The 23,884-nt window shown below is 52.3% G+C and overlaps 5 protein-coding genes across 5 annotated transcripts; 3 read left to right on the forward strand and 2 right to left on the reverse strand.

Annotated features, from left to right (window-relative positions):
* Positions 1-67: 67 nt before the first annotated feature.
* CTAM01_05008 (glycosyl hydrolase family 61) lies at positions 68-1,246 on the forward strand (the record flags this gene model as incomplete). Its single annotated transcript, XM_060521038.1, has 4 exons — positions 68-190; positions 253-677; positions 736-855; positions 928-1,246. 4 exons carry the CDS (start codon positions 68-70, stop codon positions 1,244-1,246), a joined length of 987 nt encoding a protein of 328 aa, XP_060384407.1.
* Positions 1,247-1,886: 640 nt separating this feature from the next.
* On the reverse strand, positions 1,887-2,984 carry CTAM01_05009 (endo-1,3-beta-glucanase; the record flags this gene model as incomplete). Its single annotated transcript, XM_060521039.1, has 1 exon — positions 1,887-2,984. One exon carries the CDS (start codon positions 2,982-2,984, stop codon positions 1,887-1,889), a length of 1,098 nt encoding a protein of 365 aa, XP_060384408.1.
* A 3,637-nt stretch (positions 2,985-6,621) lies between these two features.
* Positions 6,622-9,711, forward strand: CTAM01_05010 (uncharacterized protein; the record flags this gene model as incomplete). The annotated part of the gene is made up of 2 exons (XM_060521040.1): positions 6,622-7,055; positions 7,173-9,711. The coding sequence occupies 2 exons, from the start codon at positions 6,622-6,624 to the stop codon at positions 9,709-9,711; spliced, it is 2,973 nt and encodes a 990-aa protein (XP_060384409.1).
* A 3,435-nt stretch (positions 9,712-13,146) lies between these two features.
* CTAM01_05011 (uncharacterized protein) lies at positions 13,147-14,888 on the reverse strand (the record flags this gene model as incomplete). Its single annotated transcript, XM_060521041.1, has 2 exons — positions 13,147-14,453; positions 14,507-14,888. 2 exons carry the CDS (start codon positions 14,886-14,888, stop codon positions 13,147-13,149), a joined length of 1,689 nt encoding a protein of 562 aa, XP_060384410.1.
* Positions 14,889-18,402: 3,514 nt separating this feature from the next.
* Positions 18,403-18,699, forward strand: CTAM01_05012 (uncharacterized protein; the record flags this gene model as incomplete). Its single annotated transcript, XM_060521042.1, has 1 exon — positions 18,403-18,699. The coding sequence occupies one exon, from the start codon at positions 18,403-18,405 to the stop codon at positions 18,697-18,699; it is 297 nt and encodes a 98-aa protein (XP_060384411.1).
* Between the last annotated feature and the right edge of the window lie 5,185 nt (positions 18,700-23,884).

The raw sequence follows: 23,884 nt of genomic DNA on the forward strand, positions 1-23,884 counted from the left end.
TTCTTCTAACGCCCGGAAAATCACCTTCTTTTTTCAAAACAACAACCAAACCAAAATCACCGTCAAGATGAAGTCTGTCGCTGCTCTCGCCCTTACCGCCTCCATGGCCAACATGGTTGCCGGCCACGCCATCTTCCAGCAACTCTGGGTCAACGGTGTTGACCAGGAGTCCAGCTGCGTCCGCATGCCCGTACGTCGACTTACACAGCAGTCCCAAGCATAACATCATCAGAGACTAACAAGAAATCACAGGCTTCCAACTCTCCCGTCCAGGACCCCACGTCCAACGACATGCGCTGCAACGCCAACTCCGCTGCCGCCACCACCACCTGCGGCGTCAAGGCCGGCGACACCATCACCGTTGAGATGCACCAGCACAACACCCGTGCCTGCACTGAGGAGGCTATTGGAGGTGCCCACCACGGCCCCGTCATGGTCTACCTGAGCTCCGTCGCCGACGCCGCCACCGCCGATGGCTCCAGCTCTTTCTTCAAGATCTTCGAGTCTGGCTACTTCGCCAACAACAACACCTGGGGTAACGACCTGATCAACGAGGGCTGCGGCAAGCAGAACGTTGTAATTCCCTCTGACATCGCCCCTGGCGACTACCTTCTCCGTGCCGAGACCGTCGCTCTCCACGCCGCTGGCTCCGCCAACGGTGCTCAGTACTACATGAGGTATTTTCACCACTTCCACCCATCACAGACACGATCAGGAAGCTAATCAAGGCGTTAGCTGCTACCAACTCAAGGTAGAAGGATCAGGAACGGCCAAGCCTGAGGGTGTTGTCTTCCCCGGTGCCTACAAGGCCACCGACCCTGGTCTGTTGATCAACATCTACAACACCATCTCCAAGTAAGTACACCCATTTTCACCCACTATCAATGGGAAGGCACGTAAAAACAACAAACTAACAATAAACCAAAGCTACGTCATCCCCGGCCCTGCTGTCTACGAGGGTGGTGGCTCTTCCGGCTCTGCCCCCGCTTCCTCCGCTCCCGCTGCCTCCGCCCCGGCCGCCACCAGCGCCGCTGCCGCTTCTTCTTCGGCTCCCGCTGCTGCCGCCCCCACTACCCTAGTCACTAGCGCCGCTGCCGCCTCGGCCACTCCCACCGCTGCTGCCCCCGCTACCACCTCTTCCGCCGCCGCCGCCTCTACCTCCGCTGCTGCTGCCCCTGCTCCCAGCAGCCCCTCTGGCTGCAAGCGCCGCCGTGCTCGCAAGGCCCGCCGCTCTGCCAAGTACTAGAGTGTACTAGGTCAGAATCTAGACGCCGTGAGGAAAGCGATAGATGGTTGTTTATAGAGGAGACGTATCTTTCCGGTACATATTAGAAGTTCTTTGTACATAGTATACCGCGTAATTCTGCGATTTACGCCCTTTTCGAGTGGTACAATACAACAAGACTTTTCCTCGTTCAGAATAGTTCCAATCTCTTGGTTGATCACAGGCTTGAAGTACCGCTTAAAGTGGCAGGTGCTTAAATGCGGATGAATATTGTAACTACTGTGTATGCTCTCATTAAATGGTCAAAGTATTTCGTCTTTCACTTGAGGGTGGGGCTGTTCAGCAACTGAAACTGAAGTCAAATAGAAATAGTAAACATGGGCAGGTGGCCACTCTATCTGGCCCAAATAAAGTCGTTCCGATTCATAGAGAGAAGAGAGGATAGAGGTAGTGGTCTGAGTGTTCTTTCATTTGCGTACGTACTTATGCTAATATACAAAAACAAGACTCGCTCGCAAACTCCAACAAACCAAGCAAACAATATCAAAGCCGCTTCAAGTTGCCATGCAAATGTCTGTCAGCGCCGATGTCTAGATCAGAGCAAGACCAGTGTGAAGAGAAGTAAACAGGCGCCACCAATAGATGGCAAGAAATAAGGTATCTAAGTGCTGTAGACAGCAACGTATTTGACCTCCATACGGGAATCCTTGCCGCCGACAGTCTGAGCATTGGGCGTCTTGGTACCAGCCTTAGCATCAGGGAACTCGCCACCGATAGCAACGTTGAGCAGGATCATCTTGGGGGTCTGAGCAAGGTTCTTCCACACAGCCTCGTCGCCAATCTCCTGGCCCGTGATGGTCTTGGTCACCTTGTCGTTGAGGTACCACACAAGCTTTTCAGTGGCGAAACCGCCGCCGGCAGACCGATCAACCTCGCAGGCAATCTTGACAAACTCGCCGCGCGGGAACTCGGCGCTGGAGCTGAGACCAGTCTTCTCGTTGCATGGGCCGCCGTTGATAACACCGCAGTGAGCCGTCTGGAACACCGTGCCGACACCGTTGGAGACCTCGAGCATGTCGATCTCGCCGACGCTGGGCCACGAGGTGACATTTGTGCGGAAGGCGGAGCCCATGGACCAGAAGGCGGGCCAGATGCCGGACTGCGTTGCCGGGTTCGAAGCCGGAATCATGATGCTTGCCTCCATGCGCAGCTTGCCCTTAGCCGGGCAGGTGAAGTCCGACGCGGCGTTGGTCTCGATACGAGATGAGGTCCACGCTTCGCCGGTCTTGATGGGCGTGATGGTTAGGGTGCCACTCTCCGAGATGGCAATGTTCTTGGTGTCCTTGGTGTAGGTCTGGATCTCGTTCGTACCCCAGTTGGTGGCGCCGCCGGGGTAGCCAGTGCCGACGTCAAAGGTCCACTTTGACGAGTCAGGCAGGGCGCCGGCCTTTTGCGTCGAGAAGTCGTCCTCGAAGACGATCTTTGCGTAGCCGGCGGGGAGGGTCGGGCCGCCGCCTGTGTTGTTGCCCCCCTTGCCTGGGGTCGTGCTGGCGGCAGGCTTGAGGGCGTTGTTGACCGGGGTCGCGACACCAGACTCCTGAGGAAACGACGGGACGGCTCCGGAAGGCGCAAAGCCTGGTTTGCCATCAGGAGACGGGAAACCGCCGGGGTAACCTCCCTTAGGAGGGAACGGCGCCGGGGATGACCAGCCCGCGCTGAAGAGAAGAGGAAGAAGAGACAGAACCTGCTTAGTCGTCATTTTGAAAAGCTTCGTCGAGAAGGACTGGAATAAGGAATGGGAGAAAGGAATAAGAAAAAGATAAAGGTGAGATGGAAAAGAAGAATGGCGCTTGCGCTTGATGTGTAGTGGATCGGATGATGATCTAGAATATTTCTCTTCAATGAGATGAGATCTCAATCTTCTTTATATCTTTCCTAAAGTCATATTAAGAGGCCATTATGACCTTCGCTTAGAAGGTTCGTCCTGTACAGATCACAATCTCTATTCCAAGTCTAAGTGACCGCGCGCTACTACGAGTGGATTAGGACAAGGAAGACACTATTTTCAGCATCCAATTGCACCATAGTCATGAGGTTTCCCCATCTTAGCAAACGGGTGTTAAGATAAAGTCGCTTACCAAGTAGATGGCTTTTTGGGGGCTGTCATCCCATCATTCGCTGCCGCTACTGGCGGCCGGGTGGGACCCGGAGGGGCCTTGAGTCTTAACATGAACTATTCCGGGGCACCGGCGCGCCGGCCGGCATCAAGAAGGAGCCTTGCCAGCACACGTTTTCTTAGCGACTCCTGATTCGGAACTCATCTCGGTCCAATAAGGGGCCTCGTTTTCGCAACAGCTTGGTATTTGGCTGACAATTAACAGTATTTTGTTTATGACCAATGACTCGGCACTATCGTTACTCTCCCGCTGTCGTTCATGCGCTACCGATTGGACCCCGGATCGGCCAGGCACAATCTGGAACTTAATGTCGGTGCTAAGACGATGGATCTCCACCCAACCCACCATCAATGTCAAACAGTCCATTCTATTTCCAACCGACGAACCGGCCCCTAGACGTTTGAATTTACCTCTCACAGGCACAGCACCAAAAATGGATGTTCCTGGCGCCGCAGGTCGAGACTGAGTTATCCGCGCGCGCCAAGGTGATACTCACGGGGATTGAATCGGACGCAACGCTGCGCTTAACTTGCCGTGACTGACTGACAGCTCACTCTGCACGCGACAACCTGGTAGAGAGGCCTAGGTTCTGTGGTTCGTCGTCGGTGATTTATCCTGTTTGTCATATTCTCCGTTAAAGTTTGGCAAGGATGGAAGGTTCGGCTGCAGCTTTTTTGGACCTACAACTACTGTGCACACTTTACTCAAGACTTGAATAGCTTGCTGACCTCATGCGAACCAAGTAGATTGTTAACTAAGATGTTTCTTGTGTCTATTTTGACTGTTGGGCGATGCTGTGATAGTGTAAACTATTTCAGAACTTACACTCGCCACGTGCACTCCGTCAAGCAATGTCCGGAGGTTCGCGCATATAGGCTTTTGCTCGGCCAACCATACTTTGCTTGAACTTTGTCCTTAATTTCCATATAGATAGCCAACCTTCATCACTTTTCTCATGGCACCGGTTGAGTACACGCAGTAGCAAGCTCGGTTTACCTTTCAAATGCTTAATTCGTGGTGATTTCTGGATCTTGGCGATCGGCAATTGGAACTCTTCAATCTTCCTCCCATCCATGGGAGAGACTTGCGCTGATCTCGCTCCAGCGCCAGCCATAGATCGCCGTGGCCGGTGCACTTTATGAGAATTCGTCTTCAATACCGTTTTTCCACGGTCGAATGACTTTTCCCCGCAGAAAGCTTGCACATCAATAGGCGGCTCGTATCTCCAGATTATCATATATTCTTCCCTATCAAAACCATAGCATGTCGCTGCCAGTAACCTTCCCATGTTCGGTCTCTTGGAAGGCTAATTTACTGAAGCAAGGTTTCTGGAGTACATCCTGCCGGTGTTCAAGGCCTCTGCAAGTCCATGTCGCCTCTCCAGCGCCATCCTTCACGCAGAACCGCGGCAACCCCTTCACAAACAAAAAGCGTCAAGAAAAGGTAAATACCAAGGGAAAGGACAGCTACAAGCTTGCAGAATGCCCCCGGATTTTCATGCAGATTTGACCTTTTCGTGGTTGATAATAGCAGCGGTAGGTTCAAAAGGATGTTACAAGAGGAGCTTCGGCCGTCGGGTAGCTTTAGTCCCGATTGTGCTGGCCATGGCGAGTCGATTATCTCTTTGTATGGTAATCAGTGATATGTACGAAGAGTCTCTGTACAAGACAAAGTCTTATGTATGTAGTCAGCCCGTGTGACTCCGAAGTGCGCGGCAGCATTTTTAGAGTTTCTCAATGCCGCTATATATTGCCGTCATCGCCGGACTCGCGTTATGTGCCGGTCTTGTCGTATCCGTGCTATATCTTGGCTCTGTCTTTCGCCGCACTCCTCGAGATCATCTCTCCATCGTAGACATTGTGTCGTGGTCCTCGACCAATCGGCTTTTACATCATAAAGCAAACAGCAGTAAAGTTGACGGCTCAAAACATGACGATCCTTTGAATATCGATGTTCATGGAGAGAGAGGCAAGAGATAGTATACAGTATGCCACATGGACTGGAGTTGCAACTGAAGCAGCATCATCATGGTTATGCTAAGGTTTCCGGTCAGGAGTACTACGCATTTGGCATCACAGAAGAAATGCCTGAAAGTTGCAAGAAGTGCGATCAACTAGACTTGCACGCAGGTTATAGTTGAAACGGCAAAAAACTGAGGATGCTGGACTTCCCATAATGCTTGGCATCGTCATGCGTAATCGGTTCAAGGCGTTTCATAGACTCTTAACAGAATCCGAGAACACAAAGGTAACGGTTGACGATAAGATTGTGCACAAACAGCTTGGAGATGAGGCTGAACAGGCTGATGGGTATTTTTCAAGGGCATGATGTGGTGCAATCACATCAAGAGGGAGTGATTTCGTTCAAGTGTGGGGAAAGTAACATGAATGGTCTTCGACTCATGATACGATCGCGTGGAGAAAGTATGTCTTTTCTCAGTCTACTCAAATTAAATGCATTCAGAGAGATTGGCGACTTCATTTGGAGCTGTGCTTATGTTTTTATCTATGAAGTAAGGTAGTGATCTTGAATTACTCACATGTACTGCAAGCGGGACAGGGAAAGCGACGCCATGAATGATACGATGGGGCGATCTACAATGTAGAGGTAGTTGTTACACGTAGACGCTCAAAACAGATCGCCCGTCTAGCTCAGGTTGTATGGTCCAGGAGAACGAGTCTGCATATTGAACTTGGTGGTTGATGAGTTAAGGACTGCTCTGAGGAAACTAGGGGAAATCCGTATGTTGCTTTGACAAAATCTTTCTCACCTCACAGGTCGTCGCTCTTGATTGTGAAGATCGTCTCAACAATGCCCACAAGCCGGGCTCAGAGCAACGAGTAATATTTGCAGGCTGCTAGCTTCTTCACAATCAAAAAGTGCGAAGTACTTTATGTAGTGGCTAAGCTGCACCCCCAAGCACGAATAGCCAATAACGATTCGATATCCAACTGAGGGTGGCAGAAGACAGCGAAGTGCATAAGCCAACCGACCCAGCCACTGCCAATCTAGCACAGGCTGCACATGTCGGGAGCCTGCTGATGAACCCCATTGTCTCAATCTTGAGGCGGAGCAGATGATGGTGCGAGGGCTGAGAATCAGGCTCTCTGGTCCGCCACCCCGTCCCCTATTTATTTCCTGTGCTACCCGCGTGATTGCTTGCCTGCTCATCAGAAAGTATCGCGTAGCAATCCGGAAACGCGCTACATCATTGATAACATGGCGGAAGGCGCTGCTGCTTTCGCCATCGCCGGCAACGTCCTACAATTCGTGGAATTTGCGACCAAGTTTGGGAACAAATGCCGCGAGATCCATCGTGCGGGCGGGAGCGCGCCTGGTGACTTGCAGAGTCTTCGCTATCTTGTGGAAAGCCAACAGGCTGCTTTGGAGCGGCTGCAAATCCCCGAATCTGAACGGTCACTGCTGTTACTACAGCACCCAGAGGTCACAGAGGTTGCAAACGCATGCACCAGACACTTTGCAGAAATCAAAAACTCCCTGGATCGAATCGGCATAACAGATAATAAGACAGCGCGCGGTGTTGTTGTCAACGCATTTAAGGCAACATGGAATCGGGACAAGATTGAGAGTTTGAGGAGCGAGGTTGCGTCTTTGAACCAGAATTTGAACACCGCACTCCTGAACTCACTGAGGTACGATAAACGCCATGTCCTCATGATGCCCCAAATATATCCATTCTTCCCTCATGATATTCGCCTCTTCAAGAGTGGACTTCGAGCTATTTTCTGACGCTAACTGCATCTTCCCAGGGACTACGCGACGAAGTCAGAAGGGCAACAAATTGCCATTCTCGAGAGGCTTGACATCATCCAAGAGGAAAGCACCGGGGCCTTCAAAAGCACCTCGCTCAATGAAGGCGAGGACACTGCATGGTATGCACCAGGCGATGCGGTTATCGCTTTTATCGTTCGTTCTCTCGACGCTGAACCAGAAGAGCGACAAAAGAGCGCAGTGGAGTTGCGACGTGGAGTGCTTCAGCGAATCCATTTGACAACAGCCAGTGTGAACTACGACGGAGACGGAGACCGTCCACCAATCACCTTATCTCGTAATCGAGAAATGCGACTTCGGGCTGTATTTTTGGCAAGCTTCGCTTACAAGGTCATGGATGATCGGCACTCGAGAATCATTGAAGCCCACCAAGAGACGTTCCGCTGGATATTTGAGCACCCTTCAGCAGGTTCCGAAAAGTGGTCAAACTTCAAAGATTGGCTCAAGTCCGATAGTAAGCTTTATTGGATCACAGGGAAAGCCGGTTCAGGCAAGTCTACCCTGATGAAGTTCATCTGTAGTCCGGTATCGGAATACCATTCTCAAAATACGACGGATACTCCCGTTTCACGTGGTGCTCGGTTCGAGCGATGCCGCAACGATTTAATGGAGTGGGCTGGAAGCCGACCCCTGATCATCGCATCTTTCTACTTTTGGGCATCTGGAAATGAGCTGGAAGCGTCGCCTAAAGGCCTCTACATGTCGCTTATCTTCCAAATCCTTCAACATTGCCCTGAGATCATACCTCGAGTGGCGCCTGTCACTTGGGAAGCAATGTCTCTATTCAATGAAAAGCCCTCCCGTCTGACAGAGGCCGAACTGGAAGCAATGATAAGACTTGTGGTCACAGAAGCCCAGAAAGAACGAAACCTCTGTCTTTTCATTGACGGGCTCGATGAGTTTTCTGGAGACCTGGAGAAACTCATCGCGTTGATCGAGGTCTTCTTACAATGCCCCAATGTCAAGGTGTGCGTTTCTAGTCGCCCATGGGTTGTCTTTGAGGAAGCCTTCCAGCATAGGCCTAGTTTGAAGCTCGAAGACTTGACTTACAATGACATCAGAAAGTTCATTGCGAAGAGATTCTCTGAGGAAGAAGGGTTTAGGCGATTATCTATAAGGGAACCTGAGTACGCCGAACAATTAGAAGACAACATCGCTACCAAAGCGGTCGGGGTTTTCCTATGGGTTAGTCTTGTCGTCAAATCTCTTCTGTCCGGAATGGAAAATGACGACAGAGTCTCCGACATGCAAAGAAGACTCGATCTACTTCCCCCGGAGTTGGAAAACCTCTACAACGCGATTCTGAACTCCCTAGATCCATTCTACTTCCAGCATGCAGCACAATACTTCCGACTCTTGGAAGCTTGGAAAATATCGCCTCCCGTTATTCTCTTCGGCTTTGCAGATGAAGAAATTGAGAACCTGACCAAACTACCGATTCGGGAGTACTCAAAGGCTGAGCTGCGCGAGCGAACCGAGACAATGAGGCGTAGAATCAACAGTCGTTGTCTAGGACTCCTTGAGGTGGCGGTGCCGCCATCTTCAAGCTATGGATCAGTACAATATCTCCATAAAACTGTCAGGGACTTCACTCTCCGCCCAAAGGTCAATACGAAGATTAGAGACGCAACGTCAGGTTTTGACTGCCATATCCGCATGTGCTTTGCATATTTGTTGGGATTTCAGAATAGCCGGATTGAAGACAGGAATGAATCTCTCCAAGACGACAAATACCTGGAATTGTTGAAGGAGCACAGACTTCAGGCCATGAGAGTCTTCGTCTCACGCTGTTTGAAAGCAGCCTCGGAAGTTAAGCCAGAGAACGTGCAGATTATGATCAACTTGCTCGACTCTCTGTGTGAAGCATCTACACGAGTGTTCGGCAGCGACGAAGTCGTTCGCGCAAATTTCTTACGTTCGGTCAAAGACACAGACTTTCCTTTGAACGAGAAACACGAAAATGCCAAGGGATCTAGCTTCCTATCACTTACGGTACGGCTCGGAGTAAGGGAATATGTCAAGAACAAGATGCACTTTGGATGCCTCGAACCTCGCCTTTCTGAGGAGCCCATTGACAGCTTCGGCAGGTTCAAATTATCGCGAATCAAAAATCTCCTGCGTGGCTCCAAGAGCAGAAACACGATTTATCCGTCAACCGATGAACATCACTTGCACTGGCCTCTCCTTATGGATGCATTGTACAGAAATTCGATCAGCGAGATCAGATTGGACATGGTCAGGCTTTGCCTGGAAAACGGAGCGGACCCTAACTTTCAGCTCCGGAGTGACGGCTCGACCATTTGGTCACGTTGGGTCGACCGCTTGCTCATCGCCGGATATGGGAGCGAAAATCAAACACGAGCAAAGAATCTGGAAATTTTGAGGCCATATTGGCCAATCACGAAATTACTATCAGATCATGGTGCCACATTAACACTACGGTCTATTACAAAATCAAGCGCTGACCCTTCATATGGGAAACTTCTGTACGAGATTGTGTCAAGGCGAGAGGTATGATACCCCAACCAAACCATGCCAATATACTACAGTAAATAGGTACTCAACCTAACACGACTTCGTACAGATCTTTAGTGGATATCACAGAGAGAATACTGGCGTTTCTTGAGATTGAATCGCGGTAGAAATAGGCGGAAGGCGTGAAGAGGGCAGTTCCATGGCCCTTAATCAATCCACATAGCACCTCACGTGGGTTCTCAGGTTGCAAATGCGGTAGAGATGAAAACAATGTTTGATATAATGTATGAAAATGTACAATGTAGGGACTGTTTCACCTTCAATGGGATACACGTCAAAAATCAAGAATATGGTGGCTTTCTTCTGAGTTCAACCACTCACATCCAGATTCCTGAGCAACCTGATAGAGCCCTATGCTTCCTGCTGTGAAGTACAAGGTCTTCGTCGATACCGGTATATCACCATCTATGAGCGGGTAATCTATGAAGTAGCTAAATAATCATCTGTTGTTTTCGGTCAACACAGATATGGCTCTAAGAATGGCAGCTTTGTCAGTACAGATCCTATTAGAACCCGATTCCTCGTTGTTACTTAGCCCTAGCAATTAGAGGCATGATAGGCGGTCTACCCTTCCGCGTGATCTTTCCTTTGATTCTGAATACCATGTTTTCAATCGAAAGCTTAGTACATACTATCATCAAATGACCAAAAAATGGTGATGAGGCTAGCAATAGACCGTAGACCCCCCACGCCACCCAAACCCACCTCATCCGAACATGCTCCACATCCAACCTCCGTGACCCGATCCCCACCACCAACGATCTCGGCCCGGTCCGAACTTCAGTCGGGACCCACCCACATCCGTAAACCAGGAAAAACAGTCTCATCCCAAAGACCTGCTCCATCAAGATACCATCTGACATCCGGATGTCCTCTCAGTCTACCCGGAATCAATCCCTGACCCGTTGCCATAAATAGCATCCCATCCCCTCACTGTCCGCCAGCAAAACGAATGATTCTCCGTCATCCCAAAAGCCACCGCCCGGCGCCCGGAGCATGGCGTCCCGGCAATGCATATGTCCGTCCCCATTGCCACATCACGCCCGCATATCCCCTCCCTCTTCCCTCTCTCTTTCTTGGGCTCGGATTCAGCCTCGTCTGTATCGGTCATTTTTACACTTGACATCTGTCATGTTTTCTCCACCATGCCTACCCGTACCCAAACCCTCAGCTCAGCTCCGACGACCAAAGCCAAGATCCCCCCATCCCCGTCCGCCACGTACCGTTCCGACGTTGAAACCTGACTGATCACATTTCGCAATCCCGCCGGAAGATAACTAAGAGTAAGAAACAGAGACATCCATCCATCCCGCTCGCTTCTCACCTCCAAACCCTCCGCACGGCGAGCTGCTTCCATCCTAATCCCCTCCTCTTGCCGGGAGCCATCTCATCCAAGCGATCTACCTATCTTTGCCATCATGTTTCATCAGCCGCAGATGACCCTACCAACACAAGCCATTAACGCCTCCCGAATTCTGCTCTCGCCTGCACCTACCCTATGCAAACAGGCCCAGGCCTGTCAAACCCCAAAGAAGTTCATATCGACCTTATCCTGCGGACGATTTGGCCGCATATCAAGTACCTAAAGTGGCCAACTCCACCAACCGCCGGAGCCAGACTCCGTCACTCCTGCCCGGGTGATTGGGACACGCTGGACTCTCGCCGAACTTGAAGCTGCGCCACCATAGTCAACACATCTAAGCGACAAGCACAACAGCCGGGCCGAGTATCTACCTTACGTACCTCACCTGGAAGAAGGAGACAGCAAAAGTGCAAAAAGAGGCAACCCGCAGCATAATCTGCAAAGAGCCGCCTTCACAAAGGCACCCCTCATACCTCCATCAACCACCCTATCCTCCCCGAACCAACCCCATCTCACATCCAAAGCCGAACATCAAAGTATCTCTCCATCTCCAACACATCCAGCCTCCCACTCTCTTTCCAGCGAAAGTCGCGGCGATCTGCATCTGAAACACGTGGCGTCAAACGCCCACAACCCTCTCCCACTACAGCCCAGCCCAGCCCAGACCGAATCCAGTCCCCCCCCAGAGCCGCCTCAACATACCTCACGTGTCCCCGGTCTCCATCTCCGATGTATTCACAGCCGTTGCAAGTCTGCACGTCTGCAACATGGTAATCTATCCATCCCTCACCATGCAATGCACGACGCGCACCTGTCATCGGCAGATACAAGAAACCAATCCCTTCTCCCAATAAACCCAAGCACACGTCAAAAGCCGACAGCTGCTGAGCGATACCGATAAGTAGTAGACACCAATAATACATACCACTCGTCGTCCATGTAGTACTCGCGCGGGGGAGTCGGCAGGACTAGTAGGCTACATGTACCTTAGCTACCTCCCCCGGGCGATGGGCCGTTTGCCGCGGGGTAGTCAGGCCCCGGCGATCGACAGCGTTACATCCGTCGCGATCGCGACGCGCTGGACAGAGGTACGAAGCGAGGGGTCGGGTTGTAGCTCAGAGGAGGGGAGGGGAGACGTCGTGGTTCCTCAACATGCCCAGCGGCTGATGAAATGCGACAAGCTAACTTCTCCGCTATACGAGGCACACCATGTTGAGCTTCATACGAGGCATACATCACAAAGATGGTGTGAATCAAGGCACGAACACGAGCGCGAGAGCTTGGGATGAATGCCAGGTATTCAAGTAGGTTTATTTTCGGCCACCATGTGATGGCAGTCTATCCACCACCCAACACCAATAGCTCACAGCTCAAGGCTGAAGGCTTGAAACTGCGACCAAAGACGGTCGCAGCAGGGCTCGCCAATGTGGCAGAGTCCAAATCAAAGAAACAAGTCTGTACAAGATGGCTGGGCTCGGTCCTACCGTAGCGCCGAGCTTTGCGCCTGTGAAACGCCCAAGTAAATCCAACTAAACAGGCTGCCACTTTATCCCGTGGGCCTAGGTCTGCAACTCCGGTGCGGTTTTTCCCCAAGTCTAAGGTTTTTCTCCCTCTTTTTGAACACTCCTTCCGGTGGCTCCATATGTTTCTCCCGTAAGAAAGAAAGTATCTACAGGCCTTGCAGCGCCGCCATGGGCGCTTGCTATTTTAAACAATAAGAGTACTAGATAATAAACATAAACAATAAGATTTGTGGTGGTGAACACCAGAAAGGAGACAGTAAAAGGAAAAGTTGGTTCGTAAGATGTCGTAAGACGTGGCCTGGTCGAGGCGTGGTGGTAAAATGAGCGACGATAGTCGGGTATCCTGTGTGAAGAATGTAATCGAAAGAAAAAAAAAGATGGTGATGTTCGATGTGAGCCACACGCTATCATCGTCGTTGCTTCAGGGTCGTTAATCGTAACAAGAGATATTTTAGCCGCTAAATCCGTGTTCGAAGTGACGACGGAAATAAAATATGTGGAGGGGCGGTGTCTGACTAAAGGCTGCATTCATTATCTGCGAATGCCAACCTTCTCGGCCAGGTTGCGCCAGAAACGGCCTCCCTTGCGCTCCTCGCTCCTGGAGCGAATCATTTTCGTGTCACGCTCCATAGGCCCGACAATGTCTTCATCACCGCGCTCGGGGAACTTGCCCTCGGCATCAATAAGTCGAGGAATCGCGGTGGGTAAGCCGTCTTCGAGGCGGCGCCATTGCATACTGGCAAAGGCATCGTCTTGGGTAGGTCTGCGCAGTATGGCAGAGCCGCCACTGCTGGCGCGGACGCGACCACGACTGCGGCTGCGGGAGCTTCCTGGGCGTTGGCTGCTTGACTTGTTGGCAGCTTCAATGCGATCCATCGTCTGCTCGTGGAAGGCTCGCCAATTCTTCTCAGTCTCGGCCCATTTTGCCTCAGTGAGCGCATAGATCTTGGAAGTCTCGCTATAGTTTTCGCCGGTTCGCACAAGGTGCTTGGTGTAGCTGACCCGAGCGGCTTCCCAATCGGCTCGTAAGAGCCGGAGAGTCTCCATGTCAGCCTCCACCGGTTGGTAAGGCTGCGGAGTAATGGTGAAGTTGGCATGCCCAAGGCGGTCCGACCACTCGTCGTGGTCCTGTACAATAGAAGGGAACCCAATTGGTAGCTCTTGGCTCGATTGAACATGGCGGAAAGAAGACACTGACGGCTTCGCGCTAAGCGAGGGCGTAGAAATCTGAGCCATCGGCTGAGGCGAGGGGATTTCCAATGAAAGCGTTGACGGATCCACGCTGGGAGATTGAAGAGGACTGGGATGAGAGACTTCTGTCGGTGGGCTGTTCATCAAGAGGGGAGGAAGCAGAGGGGTTGCGGCGAGGGCTCTGTCACGCTCGATGCTTTCTCTTTCGTTGTTGGCCTTTTCAATGTCGATGGGAGCCGGAGAGTCCACACTTTCGCTGCTCTCCCAAAAGGAAGTGGCGGGAGTAGGGACTGAGTATTCGTTGAGCCTGTCGAGTATCTGCCGTGTAGGGCCAGACAAGGAGGAAGACCGACTTGATGATGCCGCGCGAGAAATAGGATGAGCGTTCTCAAACGTCAGCTCGGTGGTAGGCGAAGCAGTCAACTGTGCTCGCTTTGTAGACTTCCAGCGCGAGAGATGTGGGAATCGTGACCCCAAACGTGTAGCCAGGCCGGAGAAGGGAGATTCGGTTCCACTCCTCTTTCTACCCAACGTGGATGTAAAATCGCCATCACTGGAAAATCCAAGGTCATAGTCGATATCAAAGCCTGCAGGGTACACGCTGTTGAGCGTCTCTGAGCTCTCGTGGTGGATGCAAGGCTCATCACCTATTTTGGCATGTTAGTTTCGAACGAGTTATCAGAAGCAAAATTTGACTTACACAAGCAGTTGTACAAGTCGAACGGCTCGGCCAAGATGGTGCTTTCGTCGAGTTCGTCTCGCTCCAACGGTTCCTCTTGCACATCAGGAAGTGGCCTTTTGGAGGACTTTGTGTGGATAGTTGATGTTGGCGATGATGGGCTTTCATTGACGCAGGTGGGCGGGAGGTCAAGTGAGGAAGATGAGCTAGAGTAGCGTAGATGCCCCCTTGCTGAGAAAGTAGGTGTGACGGGTGATGCAACGTCGGAAGACGAGGAATTCGTCGTATAGTAAACGTACTGTCGGTCCATTTCGCCTTCTGAGAATTCGGGCTGTTGCTCTTCGAATTTGCGACGCTCTTCGACAAGCTGGGGTAGCAGCAATGGCTTCAACCTGGGAGACATGATGTCTGCCCGAGAAGTTTGGAATATTTAGCAACGTTGAAGACGATGTTGTGCGGTTACTATTGCGTCAGATGTCGAAGTTGGATGTTCGGAGGTTTGTATCGCTTGGTTGTATTCTGACGGGCGCGGTGGGGCAGCCAGACGTTGGGTTGAACGGGGAGATGCTGCTGCGGTGATGATGAGATGAAGCAATTGTGTTGTGCCAGGTACTCTTATCCGATGTCATTCCAGGTACACATGCATTTAGTATCCTATGTGAAGTCGTGTAAGGTTGCCGTTATTGTCGCGAGGTGGGTGTGTTGGGGTTTGGACTGGTGTAAGTACTCTTTGGGGTGTACTTGGTCGTTGTCGACGCCACTCAGATGGTTCCTATCAGCCGGATCTTCCCACTCCACATTCTCGTGATCCTGTACTGGCTGCTTATGTTGTCTCTCTTTCCCCCAGCCGACAACAGCGACGTGGCGTTGTGCTGTTTCGAACTCTTTTTTTTTTCTCCCCTCGGAGGCGGTGATGGTTGTCGTGACTGAGTGAGTGATGGCAGTGTAGAAGCGCTGTGGAAATGCCCTGGTTTTCTCCAATGAAGTCAAATCTGATGTTTGAGCCGGCCGTTTGTCAAGGGCGGTAAGTCGTCCCACGTGTACGAAACTGGTGCAGGGTACCTCGGCCTGTCTGGCGGTGGTTGGGCGTGAGTGTGCTGGTACTGGGGGTCCAACAGGAATTTGGTTATGCGTGCGTTGTTGTTTCCCCGGTGCAGATGCCTCCTCTTCCAATCAAATGGGCTTGACGATGGAACCAATGCGACACTTGACTTGATAGCTCCGGGTCTTGCTGCTGCAGGGCGCACACGTGAGGGGATGACAGCGTCGTTAAAGGGTCGCGGGGAATGGGGGTTCGTAACGCAAAGGCCCAGACGTGAGGTGAGGCGGTCGTCGATATATGAGGCCGTGGAGGTGTTGCTGGGTTAGACAACGGAAGAAGTCTAGAGTCTAAGAGGGGATCGAACGACTGGCGACGGGTGCTAGCTTATGGTTTGCGACGAGCGACTCTGCGTCTGCGGGAGAAGAGATGACGGACGAAAAACAAGTCGAGACAAGACCAGACCAGACGGCGATGGGTTCCCAGCCAGGTGATATTTCCCACAAGGAGGGTGGGAGAAGAAAATGTTTGGACAGGACAGACGGGTGGCAGTCGGCAAGAAAGACAAGGCAGGGTTCTATGTGGGCGGCGGTACGTACATACAGCGTAGGACTGTGTAGGCGTGGGTCCGGACGGAGAGGGGGTGTGTGCGAGCTTTTTGCAGCGACGGCGACGAAGAAAGACGAAGAATGGGAAGACTTTGAAGACACCGAGCGAACTGCGTGGGCAAAGTGGGCGAGGGAAGTGGAGACGAGGTACCCAGAAGGAGCAATCGGAGCGGGGGGTGTGAGGGAAAATGACCGGGGGGTATGGCAGACGGTGGCCGGGAGCTAGGATGGAAAGGCTTGGTGGGAAACTCAAGCTTACCTTCCTTGTCTTAGCTAAAAACCCAACCTAAGATCCAAGCTAACTTTTCTGTGTGCTTACCTCTTGTGTTTTTCTCTGGAGGGCAGGAGGGCAACTGGAGTCGGGAGGAGAAGGGGAAGGGGGGAAAAAACACAACATTGGATACCTGAGGGCGGTACGTACTTATTCTCAACCTGCCCGGACTGAATGGGAAACCTGCAACATAAGGTACACTGATTGGGAGGGAAGGTAGAGACAGGGAAGGATACGTACCTATCTCCCAGAGCCTTTCCTTCCTTGCGTTCTGGGCCTTTTTACCCTGATCCCGGCCGAAAGAGGAGGTACCTAAATACGTAGGTACATGGAAGCATGGTGAGGTCAGGGCAAGGAAGGGAAGGAACGAACTGGTGCCATGTGCGATGGATGGGAGGAAGGAAGGAAGGCCAGACTAGGTAGACCTTCTTGCATTGTCTTCCATCCTCTCCTTCCGTGTAATTCCAGAGTCCATAGCTGGACTTGATGACGGAGAGAAGGAGGGACCCATTGTCTACTTTTCGATTAGTAGGCAACTCCCATTAAGTCAGTCGAGAATGGCAGGAGCAAGGTCGGTTAACGAGGTCGACAAAGAGCAGGAACGGAGGAGGGGAGCCACGTCCTATTGGTTTAGTCATTTTAGCTGCAACTCTGATGGGAGTCATCGTTGCACACTTTTTTTCCCTCCATCCCCCGGCCAAACCCCACGATGTACGGCGGATACTCCAACTCCGCCATTTTACACAACTCATGATCAAGACACTGGCAATTTTCTACGGACACTGACTGAGAATAGGCTTTCGCTTCTCTTGCATCTTGCCTCTACCCCCCGAGACGGGTCTGCGGGACGGGGATGCACGGAAACTGCTGCAACAGGGCGCCTCTGTCGTTTCGTACTATTCTTTCTTTTCTTGTCTTCCTTTGTCTCTCTTTTCTGACTCTCTCGGCAGGGCCAACCCCCGTCTCTTTCAAAGTCACCTCCCACATGGTCAAGCCTCGAGGCAAAAGAAGAAAACAAGGACCCTTTCTGTTAGGAGTCCGCCTTCCAGTTCTCTCTGTCAACAACAAGCTCGCCCGCAGCCCAACTATGGAGTACATACGCAGCGCCTACCCAGCGACCCGTTCTACGCCAGATACAGCTTAACCTCATCCCCTGGTCCGTGTGTCGCCTTCGACTGCCTAGGCGCAATGCCCCCAGGCTCAGTGTGGAGGAGGAGAGTGGATGAGCTCCCTTAAGCGTCTCCATGCCATTTTCTCTGCCTCTCTGCCTCCGCCTCTGCTACTGGGTCGATTGGTTCACGCGGCGGTCAGAGATCTCTGCCTCAAAGACGGCCCAAGCCTTTCGGGATTCAGGGTTTTGCGCTGTGCCCTATACCGGAGCCACGCTCTCATGTTGCATCTTCGTTTGCGGCTTACGGCTTGCCCTCGGCTTTCCGACGTTGGGGAGGGGCCTCACTTGGAATGGGGAACTTACATCTCCATACTGTTTCCAGCCTAGGTAAACGGAGTATTGAAAGGCTTTTTCAACGAGTTTTCCAATGACTACAACAGAATTATCGGATGGAGTCATGCTCTAATGGCACCAGTCGTCCGTCTACGCCGGTGAGACCTGCCACGGCTGATTCCCATCCGATATTCAAGACACCGGCGATATTGAGCAAGACAGTACGGCTGACGTGACTCTCGTGTTTCCACGGTAGTTGGTTTAGTCCACTGCCTAGAGAGACGGAACCTGACTCTGCGACGAGAGGGAGGCGGTTCTCAAACCACTTAAGCTGCGTCACTGCTATGCCAACGGCACGGCAGAACGTGGTGCGCAAAGCTAGCTTACTAGCCTTTGCAAAGGTAGTTCATCGGGGTTTTGTGGTGTTGTCAGTCCACCAATCCACAATACCATTGGTGACATTCTGCTGACGCCAAAGATACGTGTCTTAGACTCCAAAGTTTTCAACTACCTGTTCTGTCATTACCATGGGCAATTTACGCTGCCCATTGCCTAATGGCATCCTTCGTACTTACCAGGTGCAGTACAGAAGCAGGATGGTGCCATTGGCGAGGGTTTCGCATCTTTTCCCGGGCTATTCTACAGCCAACTCTTATGCAGTGGACGTCACAGAGCAGACCTTGCAGCAGCCAACCGTCAGTCAACTTCCCAGTATCCATACGGAGTACTTCGGCCTTCCTCTGCAATATTTGCAGCCTCCGTACAACAGTTGAGCGGCTGCCAGTCCATCGACAACAACGTTGCTGCAGCGGAGCGACGGACACCAATGGACATTCGCCAGTCGATGGCTGAACAGACAGGGAGTGGGGCAGGGTTCAAGGCTTCTCCCCCCCCCCCCCCCATCTTCTGCCCGCCAAACCTGGCTTTCACGTTCTTCATTGCTGGGAATGTTGAAGCCTCAATGCTCGTCATTGGGTTGACTTTGAGGCATCTAGCTGTAGCCTGTAAGTTTTCGGTCACCGACACAGTGAGTTAATGGCTACTGATCAGATTCCTCCAGGCTTTCCTCAACACCTCTTTCGTTGCCCCCTCTTCTACCCTCACGGTCCGCATTTCATCGTCCGGCAGATATCACAACAGCTCGAACCATGGGTACGTATCAAACCTCTTCTCTGCATCCACCTGTTGTCGGTGACGACATGCCTCTTTGCCGCTTCGGCCTAGGGGCCGCCGTCTTTTTTGCCCTGCTTTGGCACCGCCTCTGTTGTTCCGAGAACACTAATCCTGATTCTGTTTCGTTTCCTTCGCCATCAGGGATCATAGCTCGGCCTCCTCCCCTCCCCTCCCCTTGTCTGTGAGTTTGGCCAGGGTACCAGGTCCCGGTCCAACGTTTTCCTCTGCTTTGACCGGGGCTACAGGGATGGTCAAGCGTCCTTGCACAATGTCCCCTCACCCCTGGTACGGGTTGTGCTCCCCGTTGGCCGGAGGAGGGCTCGCGGGAGACGTTTGCGACTTGCCAGCCACTGACAGAAGGATGGGCCATGGCCAACATGCACCGCGGTTGAACCAAAGAGATGCCCACTATTTCACGGCATGCTCTGCTGGGACAAGTACGTTCTGGGCCTTCTCGTTCTCTCCACCCAGGCGGATCCTGCTTTGCCGATTTTGGGTCCGGCTCCAAGAGCTCGGTGGACCTGACACTGACAGTTGACGAGGACACTTTAGCATAGCTCCGGCGGATCTGCATAACTCGGCTGGATTCGTTCGCTGCATTATGCATGCACAATGATCTAGCTATTACGAGGTCAACCGTCACAGTCGCAATTGTCCCGACGACCAGTTGCCGACCGGTTCCGCCCTTCAACGTCAGTCACTTCGAGATCTATCCTCCCAGTGTACTCGCCAACAAGGCGATGATTATCTGAGGTACACGAACAAGGTATCACTCAAAACTATGTCGTCCGAAGGTACGGACAAAGGGACGAGACCGTGAGCCCGGAGCAGCATCTCGACTCGATTGTGTATGGTACCCCAATCTCAAGTTCTTTGGTGCGCAAACCGTTCGACGCCCAAGTCGACCAAATCATTTGTCCCCATAGCCCTCAGCAGTCCTCGCTGCAGTTATAGTTTACCCGATTGGTTCTTCCACATTAGCCATCTCTACCGCAGTGTTCTCCAAGATTTCTTTTCGCTCGCTTGGAGGTCGATTGTCGAGTTGTTCCCAGCTTTTCGGTCGCTTGATTGGGTTCGTTGTCCACAGGGGCCAGGGCTCGATGAACTTCCCCCAAGTGGGAGGTTCGTGACTCCACTGCGCAGCGACCAAGAGCTCAGTATGGATACAGCACTGAAGCCCCGGAAACGGCGGACCTCGGGGCACAACAAAGGGTAACGTGGATAAGATTTGCTAGTGCTTGTCACCAAGTATGGTCTAGGGCATGTGGCCCATTGGGTACCCATCAGTGCAGTCATCGACTCTTTAGCAACGCCGGACATTGTGGTGCGATATTCCATCATGGACAAGAACTGTAGAGGTCGGCTTGTCAAAATCAAGGACTGCCAGTATGCCAGTATCTCGACCCCATACTCTATACGCTCTTCTGGGCGAGCATCGCAGACGGCAAAGCTTTTGGAGGATCCCAGCGGCCCCTCAATCCGTTTTCGGCATATCAAGTCCCTTCCCCAGTCACGACTCACGATTCACCCGCCTTTCGCTAGGTTGCCTTCGTCCCCTCCTCGCGAGCGGGTATGTTCCAGGTCGGCGGGTAACGCAACGCTGTGGCGCGGGGAGCGATGTGGCTTCCTCCTTCCTGCTAAGGAATAGTGACCAGCCCCCAGAAGATGGGTGCTGGTGGAATGGCATGGAACGATCCGATGGAATTTGGGGGCCGCCTCTCTGGGCAACGCCGGAACAGTCGCAGCTAAGCCGTGATGCAAGAGTCAGGTTGCCCACGACATGGGCTTGGGCCAAGGAACAATCTTGGGCGGAGGATACGATTTTTGCGAGTTCACGAAGCTGCGAAGAGCCAGCTTCGTGGTCGTTAAAAGAACATCTACTGTGTAGACCTCATCAACCTGTATGCACTTCCATACCGGTTGCCATGATTAAGACTACCCTCAAGGCCTTCAGATTGCGAAAGGTCTTGCGTACTCGGAAGCTTTGAGCATATGTACCTCAAACCCAACCTGAGGCTCTGGCTTCCAAGAAGCCTGTGCCATTCGACATACGCAGTAAACAGTGCAGCCCACAGCGGAGACCAACTGACAAGTTGACATGGACCTGATCGACGGGTGAGAATCTCGATGAATTGCCAGGACCTGAGCGAGGAATGACGATTGTCGAGCAGGGCCAAGGAAGACCTAGACTCCAGCTTCTGGTGGTCCACAACGGCGCAATTGGCGAATGACGTGCTGCGCCCTGGTCCGATATTACAACATCCTCTTAATGCCAGGGCTATCCATCGCAACTTCACGAGGCCTGCGAAAGTCCCATATAGATTTACGGGATACCGAGGGTCGAAACTATCCGTGGGCAGGTCATAGCAGCGACTGTCACTACGATAGTTTCCTGTTATTACGACACGGGCAGAACCCCACTCAGGTCAATGCACCACAACAAACAGTCGAACTCACGCCCATGGGCTGCCTAGGTAAACACTGTTTGCTTTGCAGTGGTTGTCATAACAGAGCAGCCGCACATCTACGAATACGCACGGGATATCAGGAGACGAAAGCTGAACTGCGACAAGAGGATGCTTTTCGATACGCGGGGCGATATCTTGTCCATTCATCCGGCGAGGCATATCAGGTTGCTGAAGCTCTTCCCATTCCGATGCAGCGCCATCGTCACCGTAGGCTTGGCTCCTTCAAGTGCTGAATTGTTGGTCGAGAATTGTCCTATGGTATCAGCACTCGCTGGTCTTCCAAGTACCGACCCCGCAAAATCTAGCCCCATCAGTTTGCTGCCTGGAAATTCGATCTCAATGACAAATGCAACTTGTTTCTTAAGGAGGAAAAAAAAGAGGCTGGGGAATGTGGACGTCTTCTCCGGGAGCCGCCAACGTATTAACGCTGCTGCCCAGCTGAAGCCGCAGAGAGAAGCGCGTTGCGAGTTGCCAGGCTCCCTCTTTGACTTGATTCAGCCAGGACCTCGTGTCCGTTGGCCATATTGCCTGCCAAGCGTCGCTGCTACAGGGAGACTCGATGGCGCGAGACCATTGTCGCAAATTCAGAATATTGTAGCGAAACGCTGGCAGCCTCACTCAGGGCAACGAAGCGCCTCCTTTGAGGCTGGCGGGATGGATGGAACTTGGTGAATGACTCTGCTTCTATCAGGTGGATTTCTGGATCTTGGCCAGTCAAGCGCTTGGCGCCCATCTTGTCGTACTCACGTCTGCTACAGGGGTGGGGTAGAACGAACGTCCTCTCCCTGTCTTTCGCCGCTAGATATAGTACTGCCCCGAAGTCCCGGAAGCGCCTCGACCGGTATGCCAGTTCGCCTGGGCAACGGACATGGGCAAGCCATGTTCCCGGAGTCGCGAGATCATCTCCTTTTACCTCGCCTCATTGGGATGTGTCAAAGCAGGCATTTGTTGACTCGCAGCTTGTCGATCCCTTCCGGTTTCTGGCTGAACGACGAGTACACACCTAATCGAATACTCCGTGGACGGCTACCTATACGTACTGGTTTGAGGCTCCCGACGGCTCCAAGATTCAACAAGCAGCTTGGGAAAAGGCGGGCCGGCTTTGAGTTCGCCATATCGACGACGCTTAATTTGAATCAGCTTGCCGGCATCACGGTCACATCGTGCTTTCATCATGGCCAGACTCATTCAGCATCGAGAGTCATTTTGCACCCACCACTTTCCGCGTTTTCATGAACAGAAGCATGTTCTTCTTGGACATCGACATCTCAGCCCTCTCTTTGACAGCTGCACCCTGCTCCGAATTGGCACTGCCCCCGTCAGCGCTGCATATGTTGCCTTAAGGAAAGGAATGCTACGGGTACAGCCCCCTAGCATCACACTGCGACCTTGGAGCAAAGATCACGACGCGGAGCCCCTCTCAAGTCTCAACTCGCAGGTCTGAGCTCCGATACCACGTGTGTCCGGCATTATCCACCAACATTCTGAACAAGGATCCTCCACTTTGGCCAACTTCTAAATTTTGAATTTTCAGCAACGACTCGAATGCTACCTCGTTTTCTGGCCGCCCCATCATTGCTTCTTCTCGGATAATGGCACCACATGCGGCTTCCAGCATCGTCATCTACCTTGGAAGCAAACTCTGTTCCACGTCTCGCAAAGATATCGAGGTCTAGGGGCCAGTCTCACTATCAGGTGGCTCCACGGATGACAACGCTGGTCGGCTCGTCCTTCCTATCCTGCCTCCCGTCTTGTTACTCCCGTCTCAAGGATAGATGCCACAGCACCGGCACAACATCAAAGCCGTATGGCACAAGGGCGGGCCACTGCGAAGCTTAGACAAGAGCACAGTTATCCCTAAGAATCGCCAATGCATTCGTAACGTCTCACTATTCCGACAGACTCTTCTCCTCGCTGTACGGAGAGAGCTCCCACATCTCTCTCGCCTGGTTCAGCGCGTTAACGGCCGTAATATCCAGCCGTCACTGAGAAGTTGGCTGATAACCGCGAGAACTCGCAACGAAACTTCTTCTTCTCCTCCGGTCTGCGCAATTTCTCGCTATGACCTTCTTGCCTAAAAGTCCATCTCTACAAACGAAGTCTTCCTACCTTACGTAGCAATATGTCTCATACTCGCTATCCACCTGGCTTCGGTGCCGCCCGAAAATGTTTCCAGTCGTTAACTGAAGGGATGTGGCTTCTGAGTATACCGGCCGACCTGCATATACGGCGGGTTTGGCGAGAGCTCCTCCCGGCACGAGAAATTTTAACCATCCACAGTGCCGTAGCACATCGGATGCTTTCGTCTCTCGAATCACTTCATCTGGGCCTGCCGGTGGAATTTCAAGGTGGGGCTACAGATCCTTCCTTGCTGCAGCGGAACAGGCTTGCTCGCT

The sequence above is a fragment of the Colletotrichum tamarilloi genome (assembly GCF_030869305.1).
Source record: "Colletotrichum tamarilloi strain Tom-12 chromosome Unknown Scaffold_12.1, whole genome shotgun sequence".
NCBI lineage: Eukaryota > Fungi > Ascomycota > Sordariomycetes > Glomerellales > Glomerellaceae > Colletotrichum > Colletotrichum tamarilloi.